This window comes from Ornithorhynchus anatinus, chromosome 8 (genome assembly GCF_004115215.2).
Source record: "Ornithorhynchus anatinus isolate Pmale09 chromosome 8, mOrnAna1.pri.v4, whole genome shotgun sequence".
NCBI classification, from domain to species: Eukaryota; Metazoa; Chordata; class Mammalia; order Monotremata; family Ornithorhynchidae; genus Ornithorhynchus; species Ornithorhynchus anatinus.
The window spans coordinates 20,671,881-20,697,847 of NC_041735.1; the positions used below are offsets into that span (position 1 = coordinate 20,671,881).

General features: G+C 53.7%; 3 protein-coding genes across 4 annotated transcripts in view; 1 reads left to right on the forward strand and 2 right to left on the reverse strand.

Moving 5' to 3' along the window:
- On the reverse strand, positions 1–14,721 carry LIME1 (Lck interacting transmembrane adaptor 1). Its single transcript, XM_029070238.1, has 6 exons — positions 14,628–14,721; positions 3,194–3,329; positions 2,560–2,617; positions 2,221–2,311; positions 1,633–2,033; positions 1–948 (listed from the first exon to the last, which is right to left on the reverse strand). Exons 2-6 carry the CDS (start codon positions 3,301–3,303, stop codon positions 604–606), a joined length of 1,005 nt encoding a protein of 334 aa, XP_028926071.1. The 5' UTR covers positions 3,304–3,329; positions 14,628–14,721; the 3' UTR covers positions 1–603.
- On the reverse strand, positions 14,633–23,133 carry ZGPAT (zinc finger CCCH-type and G-patch domain containing). Of its 2 annotated transcripts, XM_001510397.4 has the most exons (8): positions 23,048–23,133; positions 20,177–20,940; positions 19,179–19,312; positions 18,341–18,496; positions 17,496–17,627; positions 16,838–17,240; positions 15,597–15,779; positions 14,633–14,721 (listed from the first exon to the last, which is right to left on the reverse strand). In XM_001510397.4, the coding sequence occupies exons 2-7, from the start codon at positions 20,785–20,787 to the stop codon at positions 15,641–15,643; spliced, it is 1,575 nt and encodes a 524-aa protein (XP_001510447.1). In that variant the 5' UTR covers positions 20,788–20,940; positions 23,048–23,133; the 3' UTR covers positions 14,633–14,721; positions 15,597–15,640. The 2 variants fall into 2 exon arrangements, with proteins under 2 accessions (XP_001510447.1, XP_007666974.1); XM_007668784.3 differs by lacking the exon at positions 14,633–14,721 and having other exon boundaries at positions 14,730–15,779.
- Positions 23,059–25,967, forward strand: part of ARFRP1 (ADP ribosylation factor related protein 1) — a 20,307-nt gene continuing 17,398 nt past the window's right edge. The window contains exon 1 of the mRNA XM_001510459.5: positions 23,059–23,438. Coding sequence (XP_001510509.3) covers positions 23,080–23,438 — 359 coding nt within the window. The 5' untranslated portion in view covers positions 23,059–23,079. The remainder of the gene's footprint in view (positions 23,439–25,967) is intronic.

A 25,967-nucleotide genomic window follows, 5' to 3' on the forward strand; every position in this document is an offset into this window, starting at 1 on the left:
CCAAGTGCTTAATAGGGTGTTCTGCACACTCTAGGTGCTCAATAAATACTATTGACTGATTGACTGATTGATGAAGGGAGGGGAGTGGAGTGCTGGAAATTCTGGGTGGCAGGAAAGAAAATCCCCTTTCTGCCCCTGTGCCTCTGTGCACACATTTTACTCTGCAGAGAGAAGTTGAACTGGGTGGTTCTGGGGACTGGACCTCAGGGATGGGGATGTTGGCTCCGCCGGGCAGATGGTCCTACAGCACCTGCCAGGCCGTGCTGTCCACCTCCTCCTCCTCCTCTTGGGCTGGGAGATCAACATTTCTGTCACTCTTCCGGTCTCGAGCAAGAGGGGAGTGGCTTTTTGCCAGGAAGCACTAAGACCAACACCTGTCCCCACCCCACATTCTGCTCCTGTCAGAAGAGAGACTGAGACGGGATACGGATAATCTCCCCTTCCGGAAGCGACACAGAGGGGTTGAGGGTGAACGAGGAGCAAAGCAGCAGCAGCCGGGAGACATTCCAGTGTTTCCCCAGCCTTGGTCTCAGGCTTGCAGTTGCCCAGGAAGGTGCGGGGGGAGGCGGGAGGTGGGGGGACAGGAGAGCCCCAGGGAAGGGGCTACAACTGAGTAACACAGAACATCTCCTCACCGAGGGGTCCCGGGGAGCCTGGATTCCTGGGGCCCTGACCCCTCATCTCTCTGATGCTCTCGTACAGGTTTTCGGGGAGCCTGTTCTGGAGGGCCGGCCCCTCGGGGGTCGGGCCTCGGGCAGCAGCGATGGTTTCATAGGCAGGGTCGGGACTGGGGCTCCAAACACGGTCTCTGGTGGGCATGGCTGGCTGGGTCTGGGTTCCTCTGCTGCCCTTGGGGTTCAGCTGGCCCGCGGGCAGGCTCTCCGCAGCTCCATCACAAGCCGGGGGCTTCCGGCCGGTCTTGTTCACTCTGGAGTACACGACCTCCACCTTGGGGCAGGGGGCAGGAGACAACACAGCTGGAGTCATAGGCCCCGCGGCTAAACTCTGAACTGAAAGTGTGTGTGTGTGTGTGTGCGCGCGCTCACACAAGACTGCCAGGAAAATCTCTCAACCCTTTAGCAACAGCTACACAACAAAACTAGAAGAAAAGATCCAGAGGGGCCTGGGGGAAAATGGGTGGCAGTAATCTTGGGAGCTGAAGAAGGGAGATACCCCAGAACCAAACTACGGACCCCTGATCATCCACCTCCTCCTCTTCCTCATCTGATTCAAAGCCTTATTGAAGACACATCTCCTCCAAGAGGCCTTCCTCGACTAAGCCCACTTTCCTCTTCTCCTATTCCCTGCTGCATCACCCTGATTTGCTCCCTTTATTCATCCCCCCCCCGGCCCCACGACACTTGTGTACATAGCTACAATTTATTTATTCATATTGTCTGTCTCCCCCTCTAGATTGTAAGCTCATTGTAGGCAGGGAATGTGTCCGTTTACTGTTGTATTGTACTCTCCCAAGCACTACAACGCTTTGCACACGGTAAGCACTCAATAAATACGACTGACCGATTGAGTGATTCAAACCCATAGATCTCCAAAAAACTCCCAGTACCCCTAAGCCCAGGCCCCATCCTCCTCTCCATGTATTCAAGGTGAGATAGGGGTCGGCATATATACCTGGGTCACTTTGGGTTGCTGGGCAGTTCCCTCCTTCGGGAAGATGTCTCTCAGGCTTGAGGATCTCTGAGGGAGAGCAGGGGCATCAGGCCCCTCTTCCGCCCCCTTCTTCACCTTTCGGACACAGGCATAGTCTGCAAACACAGCTCCCCCCAGGGCTTCGGCCCCTCCTGACTTCTTCTCCACATTCGGCGAGTCCCCAGGGGCCACGGAAGGAACGGCCAGCCCCACGTTGGAGTAGGTAGGGTCAGGGTCCGGGGGAGCTGCGGCTGTGGGGAACCGGGGTGGCTCTCGGTGGGAGAAATCAGGGGGGGCCGCTGTGGTCAGCCTGGACACAGGTTGGGGTCCTCTTGGCCACGATGGGTACAAGAAGTCCATGCTCGCTGGACGCAGGGCTGCAGCTGGTAGGGAAGGGGGTGTGGGTTACAGTGGGAACGGAGTTTATTCTTCAAACAAGCTATACCAACCTCCATCCGGTGGCCCCGCTCTCCTCTTCCTTCTCTCCCACCCCCGCCTTTGCCCACATCCTCTGATGCCAGTCCCCCGCTGCTCCTCCTCTTCCCCCGCCCACCTCCCATGGCTCCTCACCTCTGCTGCTGCTGCTCTGTACCCGGTTGAGCTCGTGTAGCTTGGTATCTGACTTGCTGAGCGAACGGAGATGGATCTGTCGTAGCAGGGACTGGGAGGAAGGGGGAGAGGGGAGAGGGGTGTGGGAGGGTCACAGTCCTTCTCCCTGACCTGTAACCCAAATCCCTTCCCTGCCCCAGTTCCTCTGCCCTGGACCTCTTTATTGCCCCTCCCCAATTCTCCCAGAGTTCGAACTGCAGGAAAGAGGCCACCTGGGGATGCTTCCCAAAGGGTCAGGCCTCCGCATACCCACCGGCACCCCCAGTCCTTCCACCAGCCCCCCATTAACCCAGCTCCTACCACGTCCACCAGCTTCACCCCTTCCTGAGGCACTGGCTTCCGCTTCCGCTGACCTTTCCTTGAGGGGAGAAAGAGGCCGGGTGAGGGGAAGAAATTAGAACAGTCTAGGCCTAGGGGCTTGCAGCAGAGAGGGCAAATGTAGAGGGAGGGGCAGAGATAGGTATGAGGTTAGGGGTCCATGATCTTCTTTCCTGGAGAGTGCACTGCCCAACGGTAACCAGGCCGGGGCAGATGAGGAGAGAGGGAAGGTGGCACAGAGAAAAGGGAGGGAGGGTCTGAAAGTGAGAATCACTGCTTCTGCTGATGGAAATACGGAACTACAGGTCTTCAGGAGAAGATGCCGGGGAGGGGGAATGTGGAAACATCTGAATTGTACTTTCTTGCTGAATTGTACTTGCCAAGAGCTTAGTACAGTGCTCTGCACCCAGTGTGCACTCACTAAATATGATTGAATGAATGAATGAATGAAACAGAGAGGGGAGAGATGGACCGGGCTGAAGGAAACAAGCCAACTGGGAACCCAACAGAGACGCAGGGGGAAGGAGAAAAATACAGAAGGAAACAGGAATAAGAAGCAAGAGTGGTCAGGGAGCAGGAGGATGGGAAGAGAGGCGCGGATTGGGGAATGGCCTACCTGTGGCAGATGGCACAGAGGCCAGCGAGCAGGAACAGTAAGCTCATCCAGCCCAGGGTCCAGAGGGCAAGGGGGGCTAGGAGGGGAAGGGTGACCTGGGCTTCCACCATGGAAGAGCTACAGCCCGCCACCAGGCCTAGTGGGGGAAAAGAGCAGATCGGGGGGTCAGAACATGTCCTCTGGGTCCCCCACCCTTCGGGGTCACCAGCCTTAGCTCTCGCTCTTCAGTGGAAGTGGAAAAGTCTGGCTCATTTGCGCTGCTGTGCCGCAATCTCATCTATCTCACCGCCGATCCCTCGCCCACGTCCTGCCTCTGGCCTGGAGCACCCTCCCTCCTCAAATCCGACAGACAATTACTCTTCCCGGCTACAAATCCTTATTGAAGCCACATCTCTACCAAGAGGCCTTCCCTAAGTCCCCCTTTCCTCTTCTCCTAGTCCCTTCTGCTTCTTTGCGACTTGCCTCCTTTGTTCTTCCCCGCTCCCAGACCCACAGCACTGATGTACATATCTATCATTTATGTATTCTTATTAATGTCGGTCTCAATGTCTGCCTCACTTGGCCCCGCCTAGATGGTAAACTCATTGTGGGCAAGGAATGTGCCTGTTCACTGTGGTATTGTACTCTCCCAAGTGTTTAGAACAGTGCTCTGTATTACGTGCTCAATGAATACGACTGAACCAACGAATGATTGAATGAATGATGGAAAGGGCTGAGGCCACGCTGGCAAGGTGCAGGTGGCAGGAGGCTAGCAATCAAGATAGAAGCCCTTCCCACAGGATCCCTAGAGCCTCCCCATCGCAAGGCCCTTTCCTTTCTTTTGTGGTATTTTGGGTTTTTTTATAGTACTTGTTAAATCCTTATTATGTGGCAGGCACTGTACTAAGCACTGGGATAGATATAAGCTGATGGGGTTGGACACAGTCCCTGTCCCACATTAGGCTCACAGTCTTAATTCCCATTTTACAGATGAAGTGATTGAGGCACAGAGAAGTGAAGTGACTTGGGCAAGGTCACGTAGCAGACATGTGGCAGAGCCGGGATTAGAACCCAGGTCCTCTAACTCCCAGGCCCATGGTCTATCTGCTAGACCATGATGCTTCTCACAGCCTTTCTTTGCCCCCGCAACCTCTACCCAACCAGGACGCATCATCACCCAGCAGCCCCGCTGAATAAATGTCACTCTGCACCACCCACCTCCATCATCGCTCAGCAGGAGACTGGGGTGAGGGGAGGCTTTGACTCAACGAACAGGAAACCAGAAGGTTGAACAGCTACTGCCCTCAATACATCCACTCTGCTGTCTTTCCTCTCCCCCCCTTATCTCCCAACCACAGCCCCCTGTTCTGCCTTCACCAGCTCAACTCCGCACCCCAAGAACAAAAAGCCCTGAAGGTCTTGCCTCAGAAAGCTCACCCAATACGTCCCAGGGCAGTCCATCCCCCCGGTATCCCCGGCCCCTGCTTCTGTCCTCTCGGAGCCCCCGGCCCCTCTCCTCTCCCCGTAACCCCTGGCCATGTCCCAGTTGGGCTACATAGAGGGTCTTGGCCTCATTCACATCCCCCTGGGACTCTGCAGTTAGAGCAGACCTGGGGTGAGGCTGGGGGAGGAGGGTGCAGGGAGCATCCCCGGCATTAGCCGGCTGTGCATTTCCTGTGCATCGGGTGTGCTCCACACAGAACCAAAAGTCAGAACTCTCACAAAGCCTCTATTCTTCCCGCCCTCGGAAGCCTCTAACAATCCAACCGTCCTTTCCTAGAGAACCCCGACAGCACCTTACCCTCATTCTCCCCTCCCTAAACTCTCACCTCTGCTCCCAGCATGCAGTTTTTCCAAGGCAGGGACGCCGGGGTCAGGGGAGATAAAAACCGCACGCAGGGTCCTCTCCGTGTTTAATGACCCACTCCCGCCCCAAGAGCGAAGCCTGTGGTTGGAGGGAGGGGAAGACAGGGGAGCTGAGTCCCCAGACAGTGTTTCTGGCCCAAAATCCGGCCAAGTTCTCACCCCAAACCTCAGTCCCCTGTCCAACCTCCCTTGTTCGCTGACCCCGCAAACCACAGACTATCAACTGGTGCCTTCAATCTCTGCTATTACCATCTTCTGCATTCACACTCCCTACACTGGGCTCTCCTGCCCATCACACCCAGACAGGGAAGTGGAGCTCTCGAGCATGGAAAGACTCATCTCAAGTCTTCAGAGATAATTTCTCAGCAAGGAGAAGAATAATAATAACAATAATAATAATGAATAATGGTATTTGTTAAGGTGCTTATTATAATCATTCATTCATTCAATAGCATTTATTGAGTACTTACTATGTGCAGAGCACTGTACTAAGCGCTTGGAATGTACAATTCGGCCACAGATAGAGACAATCCCTGCCCAGTAACGGGCTCACAGTCTAACGATGTGACAAGCACCGTTCTAAGTGTTGGGATAGATACGAGATAATCAAGCTGGACACAGTCCCTGCCCCACAGGGACCTCACAGTCTTAACCCCCATTTTACAGATGAGGTAACCGAGGCTCAGAGAAGTGAAGTGACTTACCCAAGGTCACACAGCAGACAAGTGGTGGGACTGGAAGGCCGGAATTAGAACCCACGTCCTCTGACTGCCAAGCCCATGCTCTTGCCACCAAGTCATGCTGTTTCTCCATGTAACACCCGCCCCCACACACACCCCGCCCGCCCCCATTAGACCACACTTTTCCTCCAAGCCGTCTCACTGGACAGGGTGGGTGGGGAACCGGAGGAGCTGTGAAAGATGGGGGACCCCGGGGGCCGGGAAGGAAGGGAAAAGGAGATGGGCACAGTCCAACAACAAAACCATCACATGGGGCTTTTGTTTTCCATGGTATTTGTTAAGAGCTTACTATGTGCCAGGCATTGTACTAAGCACTGAGGGAGATACAAGCTAATCAGGTTGGACACAGTCCATGTCCCACATGGGGCACAAAGTCTTATTTCCCATTTTACAGATGAGGTTAATTGAGGCACAGAGAAGTAAAGCGACTCAGCCAAGATCATACAGCGGTTAAGTGGCGGAGTCAGGATTAGAACCCAGGCCTTCCTGACTCTCAGGCCCATGCTCTACCCATTAGACCACAATGCTTCTTCAAAGATTCTTGTCTCCCAGTCACCCTGCAGCCCTGTCTTCTCAGACCGCCATTCTGCAGCAAGGGCAGGGCAGGGGGTATTGCTAAGATACCATCCTATCTGAATTTGGGGTTTAGTAATCACCAAGACTGCTGCTAGCACTTCCTCTATTTCCCTTTCCCGGGGCTCAATGTGAGCAGCGGAAGAAGACTGGGGAGAGGCTGGGTTGGGGGAGGGGCGGAGGGTGGGAAACCATTGTGCCTTGGGCACCATTCCTCCCCAGCTCCTGGTTGCTCTCCCCTTCTCCCCCTCGGCTTCCTCGGCCTGGGATGCTACAAGCCGGATCGGGATCCCCAGCCTACTCACACCACCGGATCCAAAGAGATTGAGGCTGAGGACCCTGAGGGCTGGGCGGGAGATGCAGCCGCCGTCGGGGTGGGGACTTGGGATCGGAGCCCTGGGTCTGAAGGGAGGGGAGCCCCAGTGGTTTCAAGGATAAAATGGGCCGAGAACAACCCAGGGTAGAGTCTGTGTTGGGGTGCAGGGTCCTGGGGGGATCGGAAAGGTAGGAGGGATTGGCTGGGGTGAGTCAATGGCTGAGAGAGGTGACAGGCCACCAGGGCTGATTGGCTTGGATTTAGAGGACGGAGAGGGGTTGCTTTTCACCTCAAGACATATGCTTCCCCCCAGCCCACTTCCTCAGAACTGCCCCTCCTGGGCTGTACGCCCCCGGCCAAACTTCAGCCCCAAAGAGAGGAGTGCGGCAGCGCCTCTCGGCCATTTTAAACACAGCCAGTATTTGAACTCATTGGCTGCCTTTGTCATCCACGTGTGCTGGTTGGGCAGCCGCCACGGCAGACTGCAACCGCCTAGCGGGGAGCAAACCTTCACGGTGGTCCCGGAACCTCAGAGGACCAGACAGGGCTGATTCGCATTCCCCTCTTGCTTGTTCCTATCCTGCATTCACCCAGGAAGAGAAACCTCTCCAGGGAGGCTGAGGTTTGTGGTGGAAAAGGCCTCAGGCAGAGCGGGAAAAGGCCTACGGACACGGAAGGGTTTTCGGTTGGGAGCAAACGGAAGTCTGTGGAGGGGGTGTCTGCTCCCTCTCGGGAGACAGCTTCCCTCATCCAGCTTGAAGGAGGAAAGGATGGGTCCTGGGCCTCGGGCAGGACAGGGCTTGCATGCATGAGCTGTACTCCCACAGGCCTTTGGGGAAATCTCCTAATGAGAATTCAGAAACTTCTCTGCTACTCAATTGTTTGGCTTAAGAAGCAATGTGGCTTAGTGGATAGAGCACGGGCCCGGGAGTCAGAAGGACCTGGGTTCTAATTCCGGCTCCGCCACTTGTCTGCTGTGTGACCTGGGGCAAGTCACTTCACATCTCTGTGCTTCGGTTACCTCATCTATATAAAGGGGATTAAGACTGAGCCCCATGTGGGACAGGGGCTATATCCACCCCAGAGCTTAGTACAGTGCCTGGCACATAGCAAGTGCTTAACAAACACCACAACTGTATATTATGATTACTGGTTCTGCCAGGGCAGCTCAGAGGCACGAGAGACATGGAGGGTGCTCAGCGCCGCTCGGGGACCTCGAGTCAGGGGATGACCGGGACCTCTTAGGTAGGTGGGGGCTCCTGCCCTGGGAACCATACTCTGAAAAACAATGCCATCCCTTCCTCCTCACTGCCACCATCCACTCAGCTCCAATCCAGTGGCTCAAGGCCTCACTGGGGACATCAGTGGCAGGCTCAGCCCCGCATGCCAGGAGGAGCCAGCTCCTCTACCTCCCTATCTCCAATTCCAGGTTGCCCCCAAACACCTCTGATATGTAGGGGAGGGACACATCACCCCAGGGAGCCCCTATTCCTGAGCAGAAAATGGCCCCCAACCCAATACCAACCCATGAGCTTGCTCAGAGTACAGGCAAGAGAACTGGTTGATGGGGAGGATGCTTGAGGGAAGGGGAGCAAAGGAGGAAGTACAAGAGGGGAAATCTCTCCCTGCTGAGATACCAAGCCGTCTGTAGCCTGCACGCTTATATCAAGTCACCCGATCTCCGAGCTAGACACAAAGGGAACCCTCCTCTCCCCCGGCAGGGGCACTGGGGGCATGCGACTTGGCGCATAGTAAGTGTAGGTCCCCTCTCCTGGTCAGCTTCTTGGACACCCAGCAGGAAACAACTGGGCCCTTTTGGAACTAAAAGCCTTCAGACCAGAGTAAGTTTTGCTTACTTCTCAGAAACTTGGCTGCTGGGCTCGCCCGCGTCCTCGTCCTCCCCACGTCCTCGTCCTCTCTTTCTCAGCTGCCCTCCGGGGCGGTAGGTAAAGGGTCTCCTCCTGCCCCTTCACTCCGGGGCCGCGGCAGGCGGCTCTGAATGGCACAGGCCTCGGGGCAGCCCTAGCATCCCGTGCCCCGGTGGCTCCGCTGCTGGGCGGCTCCTTTGTTCAGTTACTGCTGTCAGCTCCCCGGGTTGAGGCCCTGGCCGCATTTCCTGGCTCACACACATCTCCCCACCCAACAGTACCTTCATCTCCTGTGCACCTACTCCAGTTCTGCAGAAACCTCATTGGTGAAGGGCCCTGAGAAGGGGGCGGAGAGCCAGGAGGGCCTATCTTCCCTCAGGCCCCTCCCCCTACGGGCCAAAGTCTGCTCTCCCCATGGCCCCAGGATTTCATTTTTTGAGTTATTTAGACAAAAGGAAGAGAACTAACCAACGCTATCCACACCACTTGCCCTCGGACAGGTGGTGGACACAATTTATTTCACTGACGGAGGAAATGCAGCCAGTTTAGGGGTGGAGCATCAGCATAGTTTAGAACTTGCTCCCTCCCTCGGGGCTGGGCAGGAAGTTGTTTGGTACCTGAAGAGACAAGTCACTGGTTACATACTTACTTCTCACTGCTCATTTAGCTTCTTCAAGGCTGCTTGCAGCCAAAAGGAGATGAGGCCAAATTTGGAGTGCCTGAAGCACAAATGAGAACGGAAAAAGGAGCCAGACACTCAAGGAAATCTCAGTCCTGGGACACCTTTCTTTGTGGTATTTCTTAAGCGCTTACTATGTGCCAAATCCTGTACTGAGCGCTGGAGTAGACACAAGCTTATCAGATTGGACACAGTCCCTGTCCCACATGGGACTCACAGTCTTATTCCCCATTTTACAGATGAGGGAACTGAGGCACAGAGAAGTGAAGTGACTTGCCTAAGACCATACAGCAGACAAGTGGCAGAACCAGGATGAGAACCCAAGTCCTTCTGACTCCCGGACCTGAGCTCTACCCAGTAGGCCACACTGTTTCTCCAGCTTTCACCTGCAGTTACCCAAAGGAAGGGACGGAGCTGCAGAGCCGCGTCAGTCAGGAGGCCAATCAGGTTCGATGGCCACTGCAAAGCCCCTTCAGGATCCAGTCACCTTCCGCCATGCTCCTCTAGCATAGCCCTCTGCCCTGGACACATTTCCTATCCACTTGGATATGTACCCTTAAGCCCTTGTTATTCACCCAACCCTCAGCCCCACTGCACTTACGTACATGTCTGTACTCTATTTTAATATCTCTCTCCCCCTCTAGACTGTTAACCTACCTGCCTACCAACTCTGGGGAAGCAGCATGGCCTAGTAGATAGAGCACAGGCCTGGGAGTCAGAAGGTCATGGGTTCTAATCCTGGTTCCGCCACTTGTCTCCTGTGTGACTTTGGGCAAATCCCTTCACTTCCCCATGCCTCAATTTCTTCCTCTGTAAAACGGGGAGTAAAAGTGCGAGCCTCAAGTGGGGCAGGGACTGCATCCAGCCCCATTTGCTTGTATCCACCCCAGCGCTTAATAAGGTGCCTGGCATAAAGTAAGAGTTTAACAAATACCACGATTATTATTACTCTCCCAGGTGGATAGTACAGTGCTCTGCCCACAGTAAATGCTCAATACATACCACTAAGACACTGACACAGCTGCTTAAGGAATGGGCCTAGTTGTCCCACTTTCCACAGAATTGGCACAGAATCTAAATGCCTGATCTGCTCCCTGAAAACAACCAGCTGGGATAGCGGTGGGGGTCGGAACACGGTGCCCAGTGCAGGACAGAAACAGTAGTGGGTTGGGAAGGAATAGGGAAGAGGCATCCAAAAGCAAGCTGGCCTTCTCCCAATGTGACTCCATTACTTCTGCCATGCCATTCTGCAATCCACTCCCTGGAGGTTTCCCTTCCCCAACCCTTCATGCCAGAAACCTCAGGGGACAGGCCCCTAAGAGCAGAGAAGCCCCGGAGCTTCTTCCCTCTCTCTTGCAGGGGACCTGCGGGATGAGGATTATGTAATTTATGTGTGTTTTGTCACACTTAAATTTGTCTACTCCAGCACTTAGGACATTGCTTAGCATATAATTATGGTATTTAAGTGCTTACTTTGTGCCAGGCACTGTACTAAGCACTACTTAACAAATACCATAATTATGTGCCTTCCATATCCCCTTTTCCTTCTCTGCATCTATGGCGGTGTCACCTATGTGCATCCAAGGGTTGATTTACACTTCACACTTCATCATCATCCTGAAGCATTGCTCCACCACACCTCTCCTCTCCTTCAAACCTTCTATTGGCTTCCCGTGTCCTTCCACTTCTACCCAAAACTCTCAATCCGCTTCAAACCTCTTTCTTCACTCACTCCTGAGCTCACTCTCTTCATTCCTCCCATGCTGAGTTTAACTGTGGTAGTTTTTAAATTGTGGTATTTCAGAGCTTACTATGTTCCAAGCACCTGTACTAAGCATTGGGGTGGATACAAGCAAATCAGCTTGGACAAAGTCCAAGTGCCACATGGGGCTGTCTTAATCCCCCTTTTACAGGTGGGGTAACTGAGGCACAGAAGTGAAGTGATTTGCCCGAGCTGACCCAGCAGACAAGTGACAGAGCTGGGCTTAGAACCAAGGTCCCTCTCTCTGACCATAACCTTCTCACCTGCCTCATCTCTCACACTCCCTCCCCCTGCAAATCTTCGCTACTGCCCCACAGAGACCTCCGCTCTCTCGATCCCATCCGTCTTTCCAATAGCATCTCTCCTCACCTTGCCGTCCTGTCCTCTCTTCCCACTCTCGACGAGCGGGTCTCCGCTCTCAACTCCACCCTCTCTACTCATCTCGACTCTCTCGCCCCCCTTTCCCTCCGCCGCTCTCGCTCCACTAACCCACAGCCCTGGATCACCTCCTCCGTCCGCCTCCTACGCTCCTATGCTCGAGCTGCTGAGCGCTGCTGGCGAAAGTCCAAGCACCGAGCCGACCTCACACACTTCAAATTTATCCTTTCCTGCCTTAACTCTGCCCTCTCCTCCGCCAGGCAAAGCTTCTTCTCCTCCCTCATCGACACCCATGCCCGTCACCCCCGCCGATTGTTCCGGACCTTTAACTCTCTCCTTAGGCCCCCTGTTCCTCCCCCTCCCCCATCTCTCACCCCCAATGATCTGGCCACCTATTTCCTCACGAAAATCAACACGATCAGGTCTGAGCTTCCCAAAGTCACCCCTCCGCCTCTCCCCTCCCCCCCACCAACCCCCTCCCCTACTTTCCCATCCTTCCCTGCAGTATCCTCAGAGGAGATCTCCTCCCTCCTCGCAAGTGCCACCCCCTCCACCTGCGCCTCGGACCCCATTCCCTCTCACCTTCTTAAAACCATCGCCCCTGCCCTCCTCCCTTCCTTAACTTCTATTTTTAACCACTCAATCTCCAAGGGCTCCTTCCCCTCTGCCTTCAAACATGCCCACGTCTCCCCCATCCTAAAAAAAACCCGCTCTTGACCCCACTTCCCCCTCCAGTTATCGTCCTATCTCCCTACTACCCTTCCTTTCCAAAATCCTAGAACGAGTCATCTACAATCGATGCCTAGAATTCCTTAACTCCCATTCTCTCCTAGACCCCCTCCAATCTGGCTTCCGTCCCCTCCACTCTACCGAGACTGCTCTCTCTAAGGTCACCCATGACCTCCTTCTTGCCAAATCCAATGGCTCCTACTCCATTCTGATCCTCCTTGACCTCTCTGCTGCCTTTGACACTGTCGACCATCCCCTCCTCCTCCATACCTTATCTCACCTTGGCTTCACGGACTCTGTCCTCTCCTGGTTCTCCTCTTACCTCTCTGGCCGATCATTCTCGGTCTCCTACGCTGGAGCCTTCTCCCCCTCCCATCCTTTAACTGTTGGAGTTCCTCAAGGGTCAGTTCTTGGCCCTCTTCTGTTCTCCATTTACACTCACTCCCTCGGTGAACTCATCCGCTCTCACGGCTTTGACTACCATCTCTACGCAGATGACACGCAGATCTACATCTCCGCCCCTGTCCTCTCCCCCTCCCTTCAGGCTCGCATCTCCTCCTGCCTCCGGGACGTCTCCACCTGGATGTCGGCCCGCCACCTAAAACTCAACATGAGCAAGACTGAGCTCCTCATCTTCCCTCCCAAACCCGGTCCGCTCCCAGACTTCTCTATCACCGTGGATGGCACGACCATCCTTCCCGTCCCGCAGGCCCGCAATCTCGGTGTCATCCTTGACTCGTCCCTCTCGTTCACCCCACACATCCTATCCGTTACCAAGACCTGCCGGTTTCACCTCTACAATATCGCCAAGATCCGCCCTTTCCTCTCCACCCAAACGGCTACCTTACTATTACGGGCTCTCGTTATATCCCGGCTAGACTACTGTGTCACCCTTCTCTCTGACCTCCCTTTCTCCTCTCTCGCCCCGCTCCGGTCTATTCTTCACTCCGCTGCCCGGCTCATCTTCCTGCAGAAACGATCTGGGCATGTCACTCCCCTTCTTAAACAACTCCAGTGGTTGCCTATCGACCTCCGCTCCAAACAAAAACTCCTCACTCTAGGCTTCGAGGCTCTCCATCACCTTGCCCCTTCCTACCTCTCCTCCCTTCTCTCTTTCTACCGCCCACCCCGCACGCTCCGCTCCTCTGCCGCCCACCTCCTCGCCGTCCCTCGGTCTCGCCTATCCCGCCGTCGACCCCTGGGTCACGTCCTCCCGCGGTCCCGGAACGCCCTCCCTCCTCACCTCCGCCAAACTGATTCTCTTTCCCTCTTCAAAACCTTACTTAAAAATCACCTCCTCCAAGAGGCGTTCCCAGACTGAGCTCCTCTTCCCCCTCTACTCCCTCTGCCATCCCCCCTTTACCTCTCCGCAGCTAAAGCCTCATTTTCCCCTTTTCCCTCTGCTCCTCCACCTCTCCCTTCCCATCCCCACAGCACTGTACTCGTCCGCTCGACTGTATATATTTTCATTACCCTATTTATTTTGTTAATGAATTGTACATCGCCTTGATTCTATTTAGTTGCCATTGTTTTTACGAGATGTTCTTCCCCTTGACGCTGTTTAGTGCCATTGTTCTTGTCTGTCCGTCTCCCCCGATTAGACTGTAAGCCCGTCAAACGGCAGGGACTGTCTCTATCTGTTGCTGACTTGTTCATCCCAAGCGCTTAGTACAGTGCTCTGCACATAGTAAGCGCTCAATAAATATTATTGAATGAATGAATGAAAGGTCCTTCTGACTCCCAGGCTCGTGCTCTATCCACTTCGCCACAATGCTTATCTGTTGTAGAAGAATTTATTGAGCTGTTACTGTGTGCAGCATACTATACTAAGCACCGGGAGAGAATACACAGGTGGGAATTACATTTAGTTGTACCTTGCTCTCCTCTACCCCCTCGCTCAATTTTACCCCAGCCAGGAACTCCTTCCACCTCCACATCTGACCACAATTCCTCCTGAAATTCTACTTCCCAAAAAGATTCATTTCCAGTACCCAAATTCACATGAACCCAGCAGCCATCTCTAGCACTTGTATACTTATTTATACCCAGCCTCAGCACTTTAGTATGCTTGCTTCGTTGAACGATTTTATATCGCTTACACTATTTGTAAATATTTTGACAATATTTTACCGTTGTACTCTCCCAAGTGCAGAATACAGTGCTCTGCATACATTAGGCACTCAAGAAACGCCAATGATTGATGTCTGGCTCCCTCTGTTGGAGTTTAAGTTCCTTGTGGGTGAGGAATAGGTCGCTTCTGTTTTGTACTTCCCAAGTGCTTAGTACAGTACCATGCACCTAGGGGGAGCTCAAAAGATACTATTACTACTTGTCTGGCCCTGACTTTGGGTGTTTCTGTTGGTATTTTGGGGTCTCTCTGTTCCTATCACGCTTCCTCTGTTGTTTTGGCCCCGCCCCCTGCAGACCCCACCTCCTGTCTCTCTTTGAACTCCAGAAAGAATGAAGCTGTGTCTGAGAAGGGCCACAGATGCGGGGTAGTAATAATCACAGTAATAATAATAATGGTATTTGTTAAGCACTTACTTCGTGTCAAGCGCTGTACTAGGCGCCGGGGTAAATCTGGAGCAGTACTGGGGCCATGGCCACCCCCCACCCAATGGGACAGCAAAAGTCTCCACTGAAAGACACAGATCAACAAAGTCGCTTTAATTTCTCTTCTTAAAAAAACATCTCTAAGACTTGGTCAACCAAATGGGGCCTCCCCAGCTGGGTCGTCCTCAGAGTCGGTCAGAGGCTGCAGAGTGTTACCATTCCATCCTCTCACGGGCCCGCCTCGATCCGCCAGTGGTCTTTAGGGAGAGAGTGGAGATGCCCAGCGGTCCCCTAAGGGGCAGTCTGCTAGGAGGGGGTTTTCTGACTCGGCTTTCTGCCTCCGACCAGCTGCTGGCAGAATAATCCCTGGGGTTAGGAGGTAGAGTGGAGAGGTGGAAGGGCGAGGCGGGGAGAGCTGTATGACCCTCCAGGATCAGGCACTGAATTTCTCAGAGGTCGGAGCTCTCCCTCTGCTCCAGATACTCCTCATGTGGAGTATCAGAATCGGCCAAGATGGAGCCGGGCTCTGGCTGAGAGGTTCTGGGCCGGTCGGCTCCCTGTGTTCTGGTTTGGAAGTCGGCCCCTTGGAAAGTATCGTCTACTTTCCACCAGCCCAGCTCCGGCCACCTCATCCCCTTTCCCCACTTGGTCGTCTCCCAGCCCCCAGGGCCCCCTCCGACTCTCCCAAAGGCAGGTCGAGAATAGCCCCTGCTTCTTTTCCCCTTGCAACCTCAAAGGAGGGGATCCCCGGCCCAAGGAACAGGAAATCAGGGGCGAGAAGCCACTGAAGGAACCGAGTCCCGTTTCGCACCTTCTGGCTGAGGCCCGGCTTTGGTGGGGTCTACCCTGGAGTGGATATGGGGCCAGGGGCTTCCAGAGGCTGAAAGGATGATCGGGGACTTCGGCCCCACCCTGGGTGGGCTAAGGCTGGACACGGCCGCTCCGGGACCTGGACCACACCTGCTCTTGATGGAGATGTGGAGGCCCAGGGGCCTCTGGAAGGACTAGAACTCGGTCATCTTCTTGTGGGTATCTGCCTTCTTCTGGTCCCGCTGCAGGCTGGCTTCCTGGGCCCGCAGCTGCCCCAGCTGCCTCTGGGCTCCGGCCAGCTTCTCTTCAAGCTGGGCTGTGGCCACACTGTGCCTGGGGAGAGACCACAGAGTCAAGACAGTTCTTGAGAACAGGCCCTCGCAGCAAGCTGCCCTACTGAGGCAGCTACTGTATAACTACTACTAATAATTATGGTACTTGGTAAGTGCTTACTATACACGAGGCACTGTTCTAAGTGCTGGGGCAGATGCAAGTTCATCAGGTTGGACAGAGTCCCCGTCCTACAAGGGGCTCACAATTTTACATAGGAGGGAGTTGGCTTTAATCCCCATTTCACAGATGAAGAAACTGAGGTTCAGAGAAGTTAAAGTGGCTTGCCCATGGTCAGACAGCAGACATGTGACAGAGCCAGGAACAGGACCCAGGGCCTCTGACCCCCAGATCCGTGCTTTTTTTTTTTAATGGTATTTGTTAAGTATTTACTCTGTTCCAGGCTCTTTACTAAGCACTGGGGTAGGTACAAGCTGACGGTATTGATTAAACACTTAACATGTGCTACAGACTGTATTAAGTGCTGGGTGGATACAAGCAAATCGGGTTGGACACCGTCCCTGCTCTAGCCTCAATCCCCATTTTACAGATGAGGTAACTGAGGCACAGAGAAGTGAAGTGAATTGCCCAAGACCACCCAGCAGACAAGTGGTGGAGCCGGGATTAGAAATCATGACCTTCTGACTCTCAAGTTTGTGCTCTATCCACTATAGCAGGCTGCTTCCCTTAATCAGGTTGGACACAGTCTGTGTCCCACGTGGGACTCACAGTCTTAACCCCCATTTTACGGGACAACTGAGGCACAGAGATGTGTCCAAGGTCACATAGCAGACAAGTGGTGGAACCGGAATTAGAACCCAGGTCCTTCTGACTCCCAGGCCTGTGGTCTTGCCACTAGCCTGAGCCAAACCCCAGGTCCTGCATTCCGGATGACTCTAATGCCTAGGGAAAGGCTGCCTCCAATCCTGCTAAGGAACTCCTTAGCCCATTTGGAAGTTGCACGGAAAAGAGAAAAACTCCTCCTTCCTGCCTAGCTTGCCTCCCCCCGGGAACCCTAGCTCTCCCTGGGCTAACCCGCCCCCGGACAGCCCGCTCCATACCGGCCCACGTTGCGGGCCAGGGCCTCCTGGATGCCACGGATATCTCTCTGGGTTTGCTCGATCTTCTCCAGGGTCTGGAAGAGCCGGACGCTCAGGGCTCGTTTGGTGCTCTTGCTGGCATGGTAGATCTCCTTGCCATTCCTCTCGGGAACGGCTCTCTGTTCATTCTGCTCCCTGGGGCCCTGGCTCTGGAGCTTTTCATTCAGGAAGTCAAAAACGTTGTGGGTGGAGGGGCGTTGCCTGGCCCCTTTCCCCTTCGCTTGACATTTTCTGGCTTTGCCCACGTCGGGCTTGCTCCTTGTCCTCTTCTGAAGGATGTCTGCGCATTGATCCAAGGATTTCCCTTTCGGCAGCACCACGGCGTGGACAGGTTCCACCCGGCCCTCTGCATTCTTCCCCAACCCTAGTGGGGAGACAGAAACATATCCACACACATTCCGAGAAAATGTAAACCGCCATGATGTCCCCCATCTCCCTCGTCCCCAACTCCGGCGGAGAGACGGATACACATCCAGAAACATTCTAGATAATCGTTACCGGCGTGACGTCCCCGATCTCTCCGGGAATCTCCCACTGCCTCTCAAAAGACCTCTCTCGTCCTCCACTACTTTGGAAGGCAAGTAGAGACTCGAGGCCCCAGATGCTGTAGAGGGTTTACCTTTTCCGAATTCATAGCCCATCCGTGCGAGGAGTTTGGAGCCGATGCCTCGGGTATGGGCCTCCCAGCCCGCAAAAGAGGAACTGCAGGCCGGGGCCCAATCGCCGCCCTCCGAGGGTTCTGACTCAAACACTGTTGAGACAGAGAGAAGCTAGTCAGTTGGGCTGGGGAGAGCAAGCCTCATAGGCGCACGGTCAGATGGACATACACGCATGTGCGCGCACACATCTCTCAGCAAAATGTAAACAGCTTTCCAACCCCGGCTGTCAGTTTCTGCGGCTCCCAGTTTATGGGGAATAAAATCCGAGGAATCGGTTTTGTTTTCACTTGACTGGCACAAAGCATTCCTTATGTGCTGTGGGGTTTGTGGCTCCCAGAACAATCTTGAAGAATGAGAGGGAGCCAAGGAACCCAGCCCGGGGCAGGGGGAAGTTTTCCTAGGGTCCCTGCTTTCTGCTTGCCCGGGCTTGGTGCCGGTTGTCTGAGTGAAAAGAAGCCAGGTTATACAGGCCTCGCAACTATCACAACCTGGAAGGTCAACTCCAGGGAACGGGGCTCCATGGCCTGTGGTGCTTCACGACCATTATTCAGCCACAGACGACTGGGGATTGGGAGAGGACGAAGGGGGGTGAAGGGGCAGAGGGAGTGAGACGATGAGGCGTACAAGTCTTGGGAAACCTCCCTACCTTACGAGACTCCATCTTGTAGAATGAGGACAAGTCAGCTTCCCCCCTGCCCGGTGGAGGTGGCGCCATTAATTTGCAGCTGTGCCCTATCAGGAGAGCCCCACTGGCAGCTGCCTGTCCCAGAGCAGAGCCCTCAGCCCAACCTTCTCCGATCGCTACCTCTGGCGTAGCCCGCGTCGCTGGCATCCTCATCCTCAGATGCCGAGGAGGCGCTCTCCTCACTGCGTAGCGGGGGCAAGATGCCGTCACCTTCCACTACTGCCTCCTTCAGCAGGAGAGAGTCGAACTTCACTGTGTAATAGCCGCTGTCCACGTCTGGAGGGAGGAGAAGAAAAATCTTTAGCCCTGGCTCGCCCCAGGGCGTTGGGGACGGGACGAGAAACGAAAATCAACGAAAATCGAGGGTGAAAGTTGCCCTTTCTGCCTTTGGAGATGGCTGGAGATTTGAGGGTTGGGATGTGACTTAATGCAAGTTTCTCCTTCCCCACCTATCCAAAGCCTGTGTCTCTTTAGCTTCCCAGCATCCCTAGTTTGGGAGCATTTGGGAGAGTATGATACAACAATAAAAAGACACATTCCACGCCCACAACGAACTCACAATCTAGACTGCGGAGGGGGGTGGTGGAGGGGGTGGGAAACAGACATCAATATGTACATAAGTGCTGTGGGGCTGGGAGGGGAGAAGAACAGAGGGTCAGGGAGACAGAGAAGAGAGCAAGAGAAAAGGGGGCCTTAGTCTGGGAAGGCCTCTTGGAGGAGATGTGTCTTCAATAAATTGTCAGATTTGAGGAGGGAGGGCCTTCCAGGCCAGAGGTAGGACGTGGGCTAGGGGTTGGTGGTGAGGTAGCTGAGATCGAGGCACAGTGAGAAGGTTATCAATTGTTATCAAAAGCAATCAATTACTTTTCTTCATTTCCCAGGCAGACCAACTCTAGCTCCTTCTTCAGTACTTCTGAAACTGGAGAAGATGCTGCATCATATGCTCCTAGGGCCTCACCTGTGATTCTGGCCGGGTACCAGATGCCGTCGTGGTGTTTGGCCAAGCAGGCTGAGCCCACCTGTAGGGAGCTCAGGTCTGGCTCCTGGTAGGGGCGGAGTTCGTCCACGGCCACAACCTGCCCGTGGGAGAACCTGCAAGGACAGACCTCCGAACGATCGGTCAGATACTATGAAGCACCACCCCTTTACACACAACGCTCTAAAGAAATTCATCCAAAATGACACAAACCTTTCCCCTGCCCCCGGGAGATTATAATCCAACAGGACTCACCAAAAAGGCGGGGGGGGGGGGGGGCGGGGGTGCCCATCCAGGGGAGGAAAGGATTTTTAAGGACTTGTCTTTTTTACTTTTGGGGGTTATCTCCTTATTTTATTTGCTGCCAGGGCAAAAGGTGAAGATAAGAGAAGGGTGTGGGGGGGGAAGAGCAAAACCCTCTTCCCCTCTGCTAAGTGGAGCACTGAACAAGGACTGAAGTAACAGTCTCCACATCAACCTCAACCTTGATAACAGGCATGAAAATATTATTGGTTCAGTAGGAAGGAAATAAACCATTTGGTATTATCATCATTACCTGGCCAGCCTAAAACACTGCTTACCCCACATAATAAAAACTTGACACATGGATTACATGGACAAGAACAAAGCATTAACCTACCGTCTCACTTCACAGACCTGGGCTGGAGAAGGAAAGGACAATTATCACAGTAAATCAGCTCCCCCAAATTCTCTTCCACCCTAACCTTTTGGTGGATGGGATTTTTTTGGCCTGATAGACAAATAATTCAGGCAAAGGTGCCTTTTTATCTTATTTAGAATTGGGAAGGATATAAAACTTCATAATCCTCTTACCACGGCATTAATAAGGGTGATACTCAAACACAGAGTGGAGCACCTCTTTGGTGTCTTAATGTGATGGGAGAATCAAAGAAAAAAATTCAAAGCTGGCATTGTTCAGATCTCTTGCAAACACCTATCTCTATGGAGTGGGACTTTACCTGCAATTCTCCTTAAAGCGGCATTTTCCTTCCAGGAAGAATGGGCAGGGCTTCAAAGACTTGTGAGTTGGGTAAAGGTAGAGAACCCTGACCCCAGAGCTGCCATCTTCCAAATGTTCAGTCCCCACAACCATGGCATTGTGGTACTCCAATGTTCCCCAGGAACTGTAGTATGGAGCATTGACTTTCATCCCACTTAATTCCTCTTCTTCCTCCTCCTCCTCCTCTGCCTCCTCATGACCAGAGCTCGTCTCTTCTTTCCCTCTATCTCCCTTGAGAGAGGCTGCAGTCTCGGCTTCCGAAGCTTCTGACTCACCGGTGACTTCACTAATAGCCAATTTAAAAGCTGCATATTCATCAGCAGCGGCTCCGCCGCCCACTCCTGGAGGATCTGGGGAGGAGACGCCCGGATCTAGCGTGGCCAGCAGTTGGCTCTTTCTCACGGACACCAGACTAGCCTCGGTCAGTTCAATCAATTGCTTTAAGTCCCCCTGTAACTGAATCAGGTCGGACTGTTCTGTGGGATCCAGTCCGGCCCCCAGGGCCAGCTCCACCTGCTGCAGCTGGACACGGTAGGTCTGGATCGCGGTTTCCAAGCTTTCTTCATCCATCCTGCCGAGGGACTCTTTCACTCCCACAGCCTTGATGAGACGTCACTACATCCTCCAGGCTGCTGGCCAGAGTGAGAGAGTTTTGCGCTGGTCCAGCCTTTATTTACTGTCGATTCAACCAGCTGAGAGTTGGGGGAGGGCGCGGGTGACAGGCTGCAGAGAACAAACATGACAAGACAGAATGGAGGATTTGACAAAACACAACCTGCCTCTGCACGCGATCTCTTTTAATCATAACAATGGTGATATCTGTTAAGTGCTTATTATATGCCAGGCACTGCACTGAATGCTGGGGTGGACACAAGCAAATCGTGCTGGTCACAGTCCCCGTCCCACATGGGGCTCACCATCTTTTCCACTGTCATACCCCCTCCAGGAAGTTTTCCTTGACTAATCCCCACCTCACATCAGCTCCCTTCACCACATATGGATATATAGGTTTATTCCTTTTTCCGCTCAATTCTGTTACCAGCTCTATTTATTTTCCTTATTATTCCATTATACGTACATTGTATCTGCCTGCCTGCTCAGGAGAGTGAAAACCCAAAGGGGCAGGCCTGAGCCTTCTATTTTTATTTTAGTCTTGCCTAGCGCTTAGCCCGGTGTTCTGCACAAGGTAGGCATCCAATAAATACTTTTAATGATGACGACAATAAGAGTACCTTCAGGGAGAAAGGGCAAACGACCGGGAAGTAAAGGCAGCTCAGGTGAGTTCAGCGGTCCGGGGAAAGGAGGGTGAAGTGGGAGGTGGCAGGCTAGAAGGTGATGACCAAGTTGGAAAAGGAGGAAGCGGGGAACGAGGGTGGCGTAGGCTAGAACAGTGCTTGGCACATAGTAAGCACTTAACAAATACCAACATTATTATTATTATTATTATTATTATTAACGAACGCCCAAGATGCAGGGCCATAGTGTGGAAGGCAGGGGAGGAAGAGCCATCTATTGTGAGCCCCATGTGGGACCTAGACTGTGTCCAACCTGATTATCTTTTATCCACCCCAGCGCTCAGTACAGTGCCTGGCACATAATCAGCGCTTAATGAACAGCATTCAAAAAGGAATATACTGTCACCCTTCCATGTCCCTGGCGGAGGAATTCAATCGTATTTACTGAGAGCTTAATGTGGGCAAAGCACTGTACTGAGCGCTTGGGAGAGTACAATAGAACAAAAACAGACACACTCCTGCCCACAACTCCAGCCCCATTTCATCACTGTCCCTAAGGAATCACTGCAAGCCCATTGTCGGTTAGGGATTGCCTTTATCTGTGGCCGAATCGTACTTTCCAAGCGCTTAGTAGAGTGCTCCGCACACAATAAGTGCTTAATAAATGCGGTTTTGTTGTCTGTCTCCCCCTTTTAGACCGAGCCCGTTGTTGGGCAAGGATTGCCTCTCTCTGTTGCCGAATTGTACCTTCCAAGCGCTTGTAGAAGCAGCGTGGTTTAGTGGAAAGAGCCCGGGCTTGGGAGTCCGAGGTCATGGGTTCGAATCCCGACTGGGCCACTTGTCTGCTGTGTGACCTTGGGCAAGCCACTTCACTTCTCTGGGCCTCAGTTCCCTCATCTGTAAAGGGGGGGATGAAGACTGTGGGTCCCATGTGGGACAACCTGATGACCTTGCTCGGCACAGAGTAAGCGCTTAACAAACACCACCATTATTATTATTATTATCCACTGCTCCGCACAGGGGAATCGCTCAATAAATCCAGTTTTCTGTGTCTCCCCCTTTTGGACCACGAGAGACCCAGGGACAGTCTCGGTTGCCGAACTGTACAGTCCAAGCGCTCAGTAGAGTGCTCTGCAGAGGAAGCATTCATTCAATAGTATTTATTGACTACTTATTTATTTACTTATTGAATATTTATCGAGGAAGCGCTCGATAAATACGACTAAATGAATGAGTGACTCTCTTTACCGTGGTTAAGTGGTCCTATTTTGCCCGTCTTCCTCCCCCGATTAAACTGTAAGCCCGTCACTGGGCAGGGCCGGTCTCTGTTGCCAAACTGTAAGTTCCAAGCGCTTAGCGCAGTGCTCTGCACGTAGTAAGCGCTCGATAAATAGGAAAGAGTGAGTGAATCGCTGCTAAGTGTCCTCTTCCTGAGCCCCAGGGAGAGGACCCCTAGCAGGGATTCACTCACTCGCCGGTAAGTGTCCTCTCCCTGGGGCTCAGGCCAGTGCTCCGCCCCCAGTAAAGGGGCAATAAATAGGATGGAAGCGCCTCGCCCGTCCCCTCCGGGGTGGCCCGGGGATGTCGCTACTCACCCCGCAGAGACGGCTACCCCCCGGCCGGCGCCATGACAGGCCTCCAAGGGTGGGCCACCGCCACGGCTGGTCCTGGGGCTGGAGCGAGGCGGCTGGGCCTCACTTCCTCCTCGTCGTCCTGCCCCCCGCGGCCGCCATCAGGCCCTCCTCCAACCGGAATTCCCTCCTCCTCTTCCTCCTCCTCCTCCTCCTCCTGCTCCTGCTCCTGCTCCTGCTCGGGCCGTCGTCAGCCGGAAGTGGCCAAGGCTCCTGGGCCGGCAGGGCCGAGCCTTGGCCCCCCGCGCGCGGAGGCGTCTGGGGACAGTGGCCAAGGCCGGCCAAGTTGGGCCCCCCGGGCGGGGTCGCGACTCTCGCCACCCAGAGCCCGAGGGAGCGCGGCGGCGCCGAAGAGGTAGGGCCCCCGGTCGGCCCGGGGAGGGGACTCGGGTTGGTCCTGGGGGGAGAGGGGCCGGCCCTCCCTCCCCCCGCTCAGCGAGAGGACCGGCTGCCCCTAAGGCGACGGACGGGGACCCCTCCTCACCGCCAAACCGACCCCTCCTCCCAGGGCACCTTCAATCAACCGCCTCCTTCAGCCTCCACCTTCAGCCTCCTCCTTCAACCTCCTCCTTCCGCCTCCTTAATCCACCTTCAGCCTCTTCCTTCAGCCTCCTTCAGCAGCCTCCTTTAGCCTCTTTCTTCAGCCTCCTGCATTCTCATTCTTCCTCCTTCAGCAGCCTCGTTCAGCCTCCTCCTTCAGTCTCCTCCTTCCTCCGTCAGCAGCCTCCTTTAGCCTCTTTCTTCAGCCTCCTGCATTCTCATTCTTCCTCCTCCTTCAGCCTCCTTCATCCTCCTTCAGCAGCCTCCTTCAGCCTCCTCCTTCAGCCGCCTCCTTTAGCCTCTTTCTTCAGCCTCCTGCATTCTCATTCTTCCTCCTCCTTCAACCTCCTTCATCCTCCTTCAGCAGCCTCCTTTAGCCTCCTCCTTCAGCCTCCTTCCTCCTTTAGCCTCTCTCTTCAGCCTCCTGCATTCTCATTCTTCCTCCTCCTTCAGCCTCCTGCATCTTCCTTCAGCAGCCTCCTTTATCCTCCTTCATCCACTTGTCAGCTGTGTGACTGGGCAAGTCACTTAACTTCTCTGTGCCTCAGTGACCTCATCTGTAAAATGGGGATTAAGACTGAGCCTCACATGGGACCACCTGATTACCCTGTATCTACCCCAGCGCTTAGAACAGTGCTCTGCACATAGTAAGCGCTTAACAAATACCAACATTATTATTATTCATTCTCCTTCAGCCTTCTTCAGCCTCCTTCATCACCCTCCTTTAGCCTCTTTCTTCAGCCTCCTTAATGTTGGTATTTGTTAAGCGCTTACTATGTGCCGAACACTGTTCTAAGCGCAGGGGTAGACATAGGGGAATCAGGTTGTCCCACGTGGGGCTCACAGTCTGTAAAATCCCCATTTTACAGATGAGGGAACTGAGGCACGGAGAAGTTAAGTGACTTGCCCACAGTCACACAGCCAACAAGTGGCAGAGCTGGGATTCGAACTCATGAGCCCTGACTCCAAAGCCCGTGCTCTTTCCACTGAGCCACGCTGCTTCTCCTTCTTCAGCCTCCTTCAGCAGCCTCTTTCAGCCTCCTTCTTTAACCTCCTCCTTCAGCCTCCCGGGTTGGGGCCTGACCTCCGACTTAGCCCCTCGCAGGTCTTCCCCCGGGGCTGGGAGTTGGAGGGCTCCAGATGTGCTGCAAAAGTCTCGAGGAGGTTCGGGGTCTTGCCCAGACTCCGCCTAGGAATACTAATGATTTTATTATTTAAGCGCATACTAATATGCCGAGCACTGTTCTAAGCACTGGGGGCGGGGGGGGGGGATACAAGATAATGACGCCAGACTACTTGTTTTGTTGTCTGTCCCCCCCGTTTGGACTGTGAATCCGTTGTTTAGGCAGGGATTGTCTCTATCTGTTGCCGAATTGTACTTTTCCAAGCGCTTAGTATAGTGCTTTACACTTAGTGCTCAATAAATACGAATGAATGAATCAGAATGCCCCACGTGGGGCTCCCACTCTTAATCCCCATTTTACAGGTGGAGGTAACTGAGGCACAGTGAAATGACTTAAAAATAATAATGTTGGTATTTGCTAAGCGCTTACTATGTGCAAAGCACTGTTCTAAGCGCTGGGTGGAGATACAAGGTGATCAGGTTGTCCCACGTGAGGCGCACAGTCTTAATTCCCCTTTTACAGATGAGGTAACTGAGGCACCGAGAAGTCAAGTGAATTGCCCAAAGTCACACAGCTGACAAGTGGCAGAGTTGGGATTAGACCCCACGACCTCTGACTCCCAAACCCATGCTCTTTCCACTGAGCCCCGATGCTTCTACGGCCCCGGGGGAGGCGCCCAGCGAGGAGGGGGCAACAGGGCAGGCGGCCCCCACCACCCTCAGGGTCAAAACCCAGAGTGAAAAACCCAGAAATTTCCAAACTCACAGGCTCCAGGACCTCTCCATGCTGCAAGGTCATGTGAGAAATCAGAACTTGAAGAGTTTTCAGTCTCTCTGTCGGTTAAAAGTTGACTTTGTGGGTGTGTTTTTTCTTCAAGTGGTATTTGTCAAGCCTTTACTACCGGCCAGGCCCTCTGGGGTTGTTAATCAGGTTGGGCACAGTCCATGCCCCACAAGGGGCTCGCAATCTCAATCCCCATTTTACAGCTGAAGGGCCAGAGGCCCAGAGAAGTTAAGTGACTTGTCCAAGGTCACCCCACAGAAAAGTGGCAGGGTGGTATGTGGGATCTGCTCAAGGTGCGATTTTTCTGTCAGTTAATTCTCCTATTGGGGAAGGTATTTGACCTGAGGTGCCAGGTGACACCCACCTTAACGCTTTCCTTACTCGGTGGGAACAATTTGCCTATTGAAACCACTGCTAGACGAGCTTCTCCAGGATGC

What these genes read in the sequence shown, in the direction of transcription:
- LIME1 (XM_029070238.1), bottom strand. Translation starts at nt 3,303, where the DNA reads ATGGTGGAAGCCCAGGTCACCCTTCCCCTCCTAGCCCCCCTTGCCCTC. An exon ending in GGGTGAAGCTGGTGGACGTG is followed by an intron (nt 2,312 to 2,559) that starts GTAGGAGCTGGG and finishes CCTTCCTCCCAG; the next exon opens with TCCCTGCTACGACAGATCCA. An exon ending in AGCAACCCAAAGTGACCCAG is followed by an intron (nt 949 to 1,632) that starts GTATATATGCCG and finishes CCCTGCCCCAAG; the next exon opens with GTGGAGGTCGTGTACTCCAG.
- ZGPAT (XM_001510397.4), bottom strand. Translation starts at nt 20,787, where the DNA reads ATGGATGAAGAAAGCTTGGAAACCGCGATCCAGACCTACCGTGTCCAG. An exon ending in CGCTTTAAGGAGAATTGCAG is followed by an intron (nt 19,313 to 20,176) that starts GTAAAGTCCCAC and finishes CTGTCCTTGCAG; the next exon opens with GTTCTCCCACGGGCAGGTTG. An exon ending in GGGCTATGAATTCGGAAAAG is followed by an intron (nt 17,241 to 17,495) that starts GTAAACCCTCTA and finishes TCTCCCCACTAG; the next exon opens with GGTTGGGGAAGAATGCAGAG.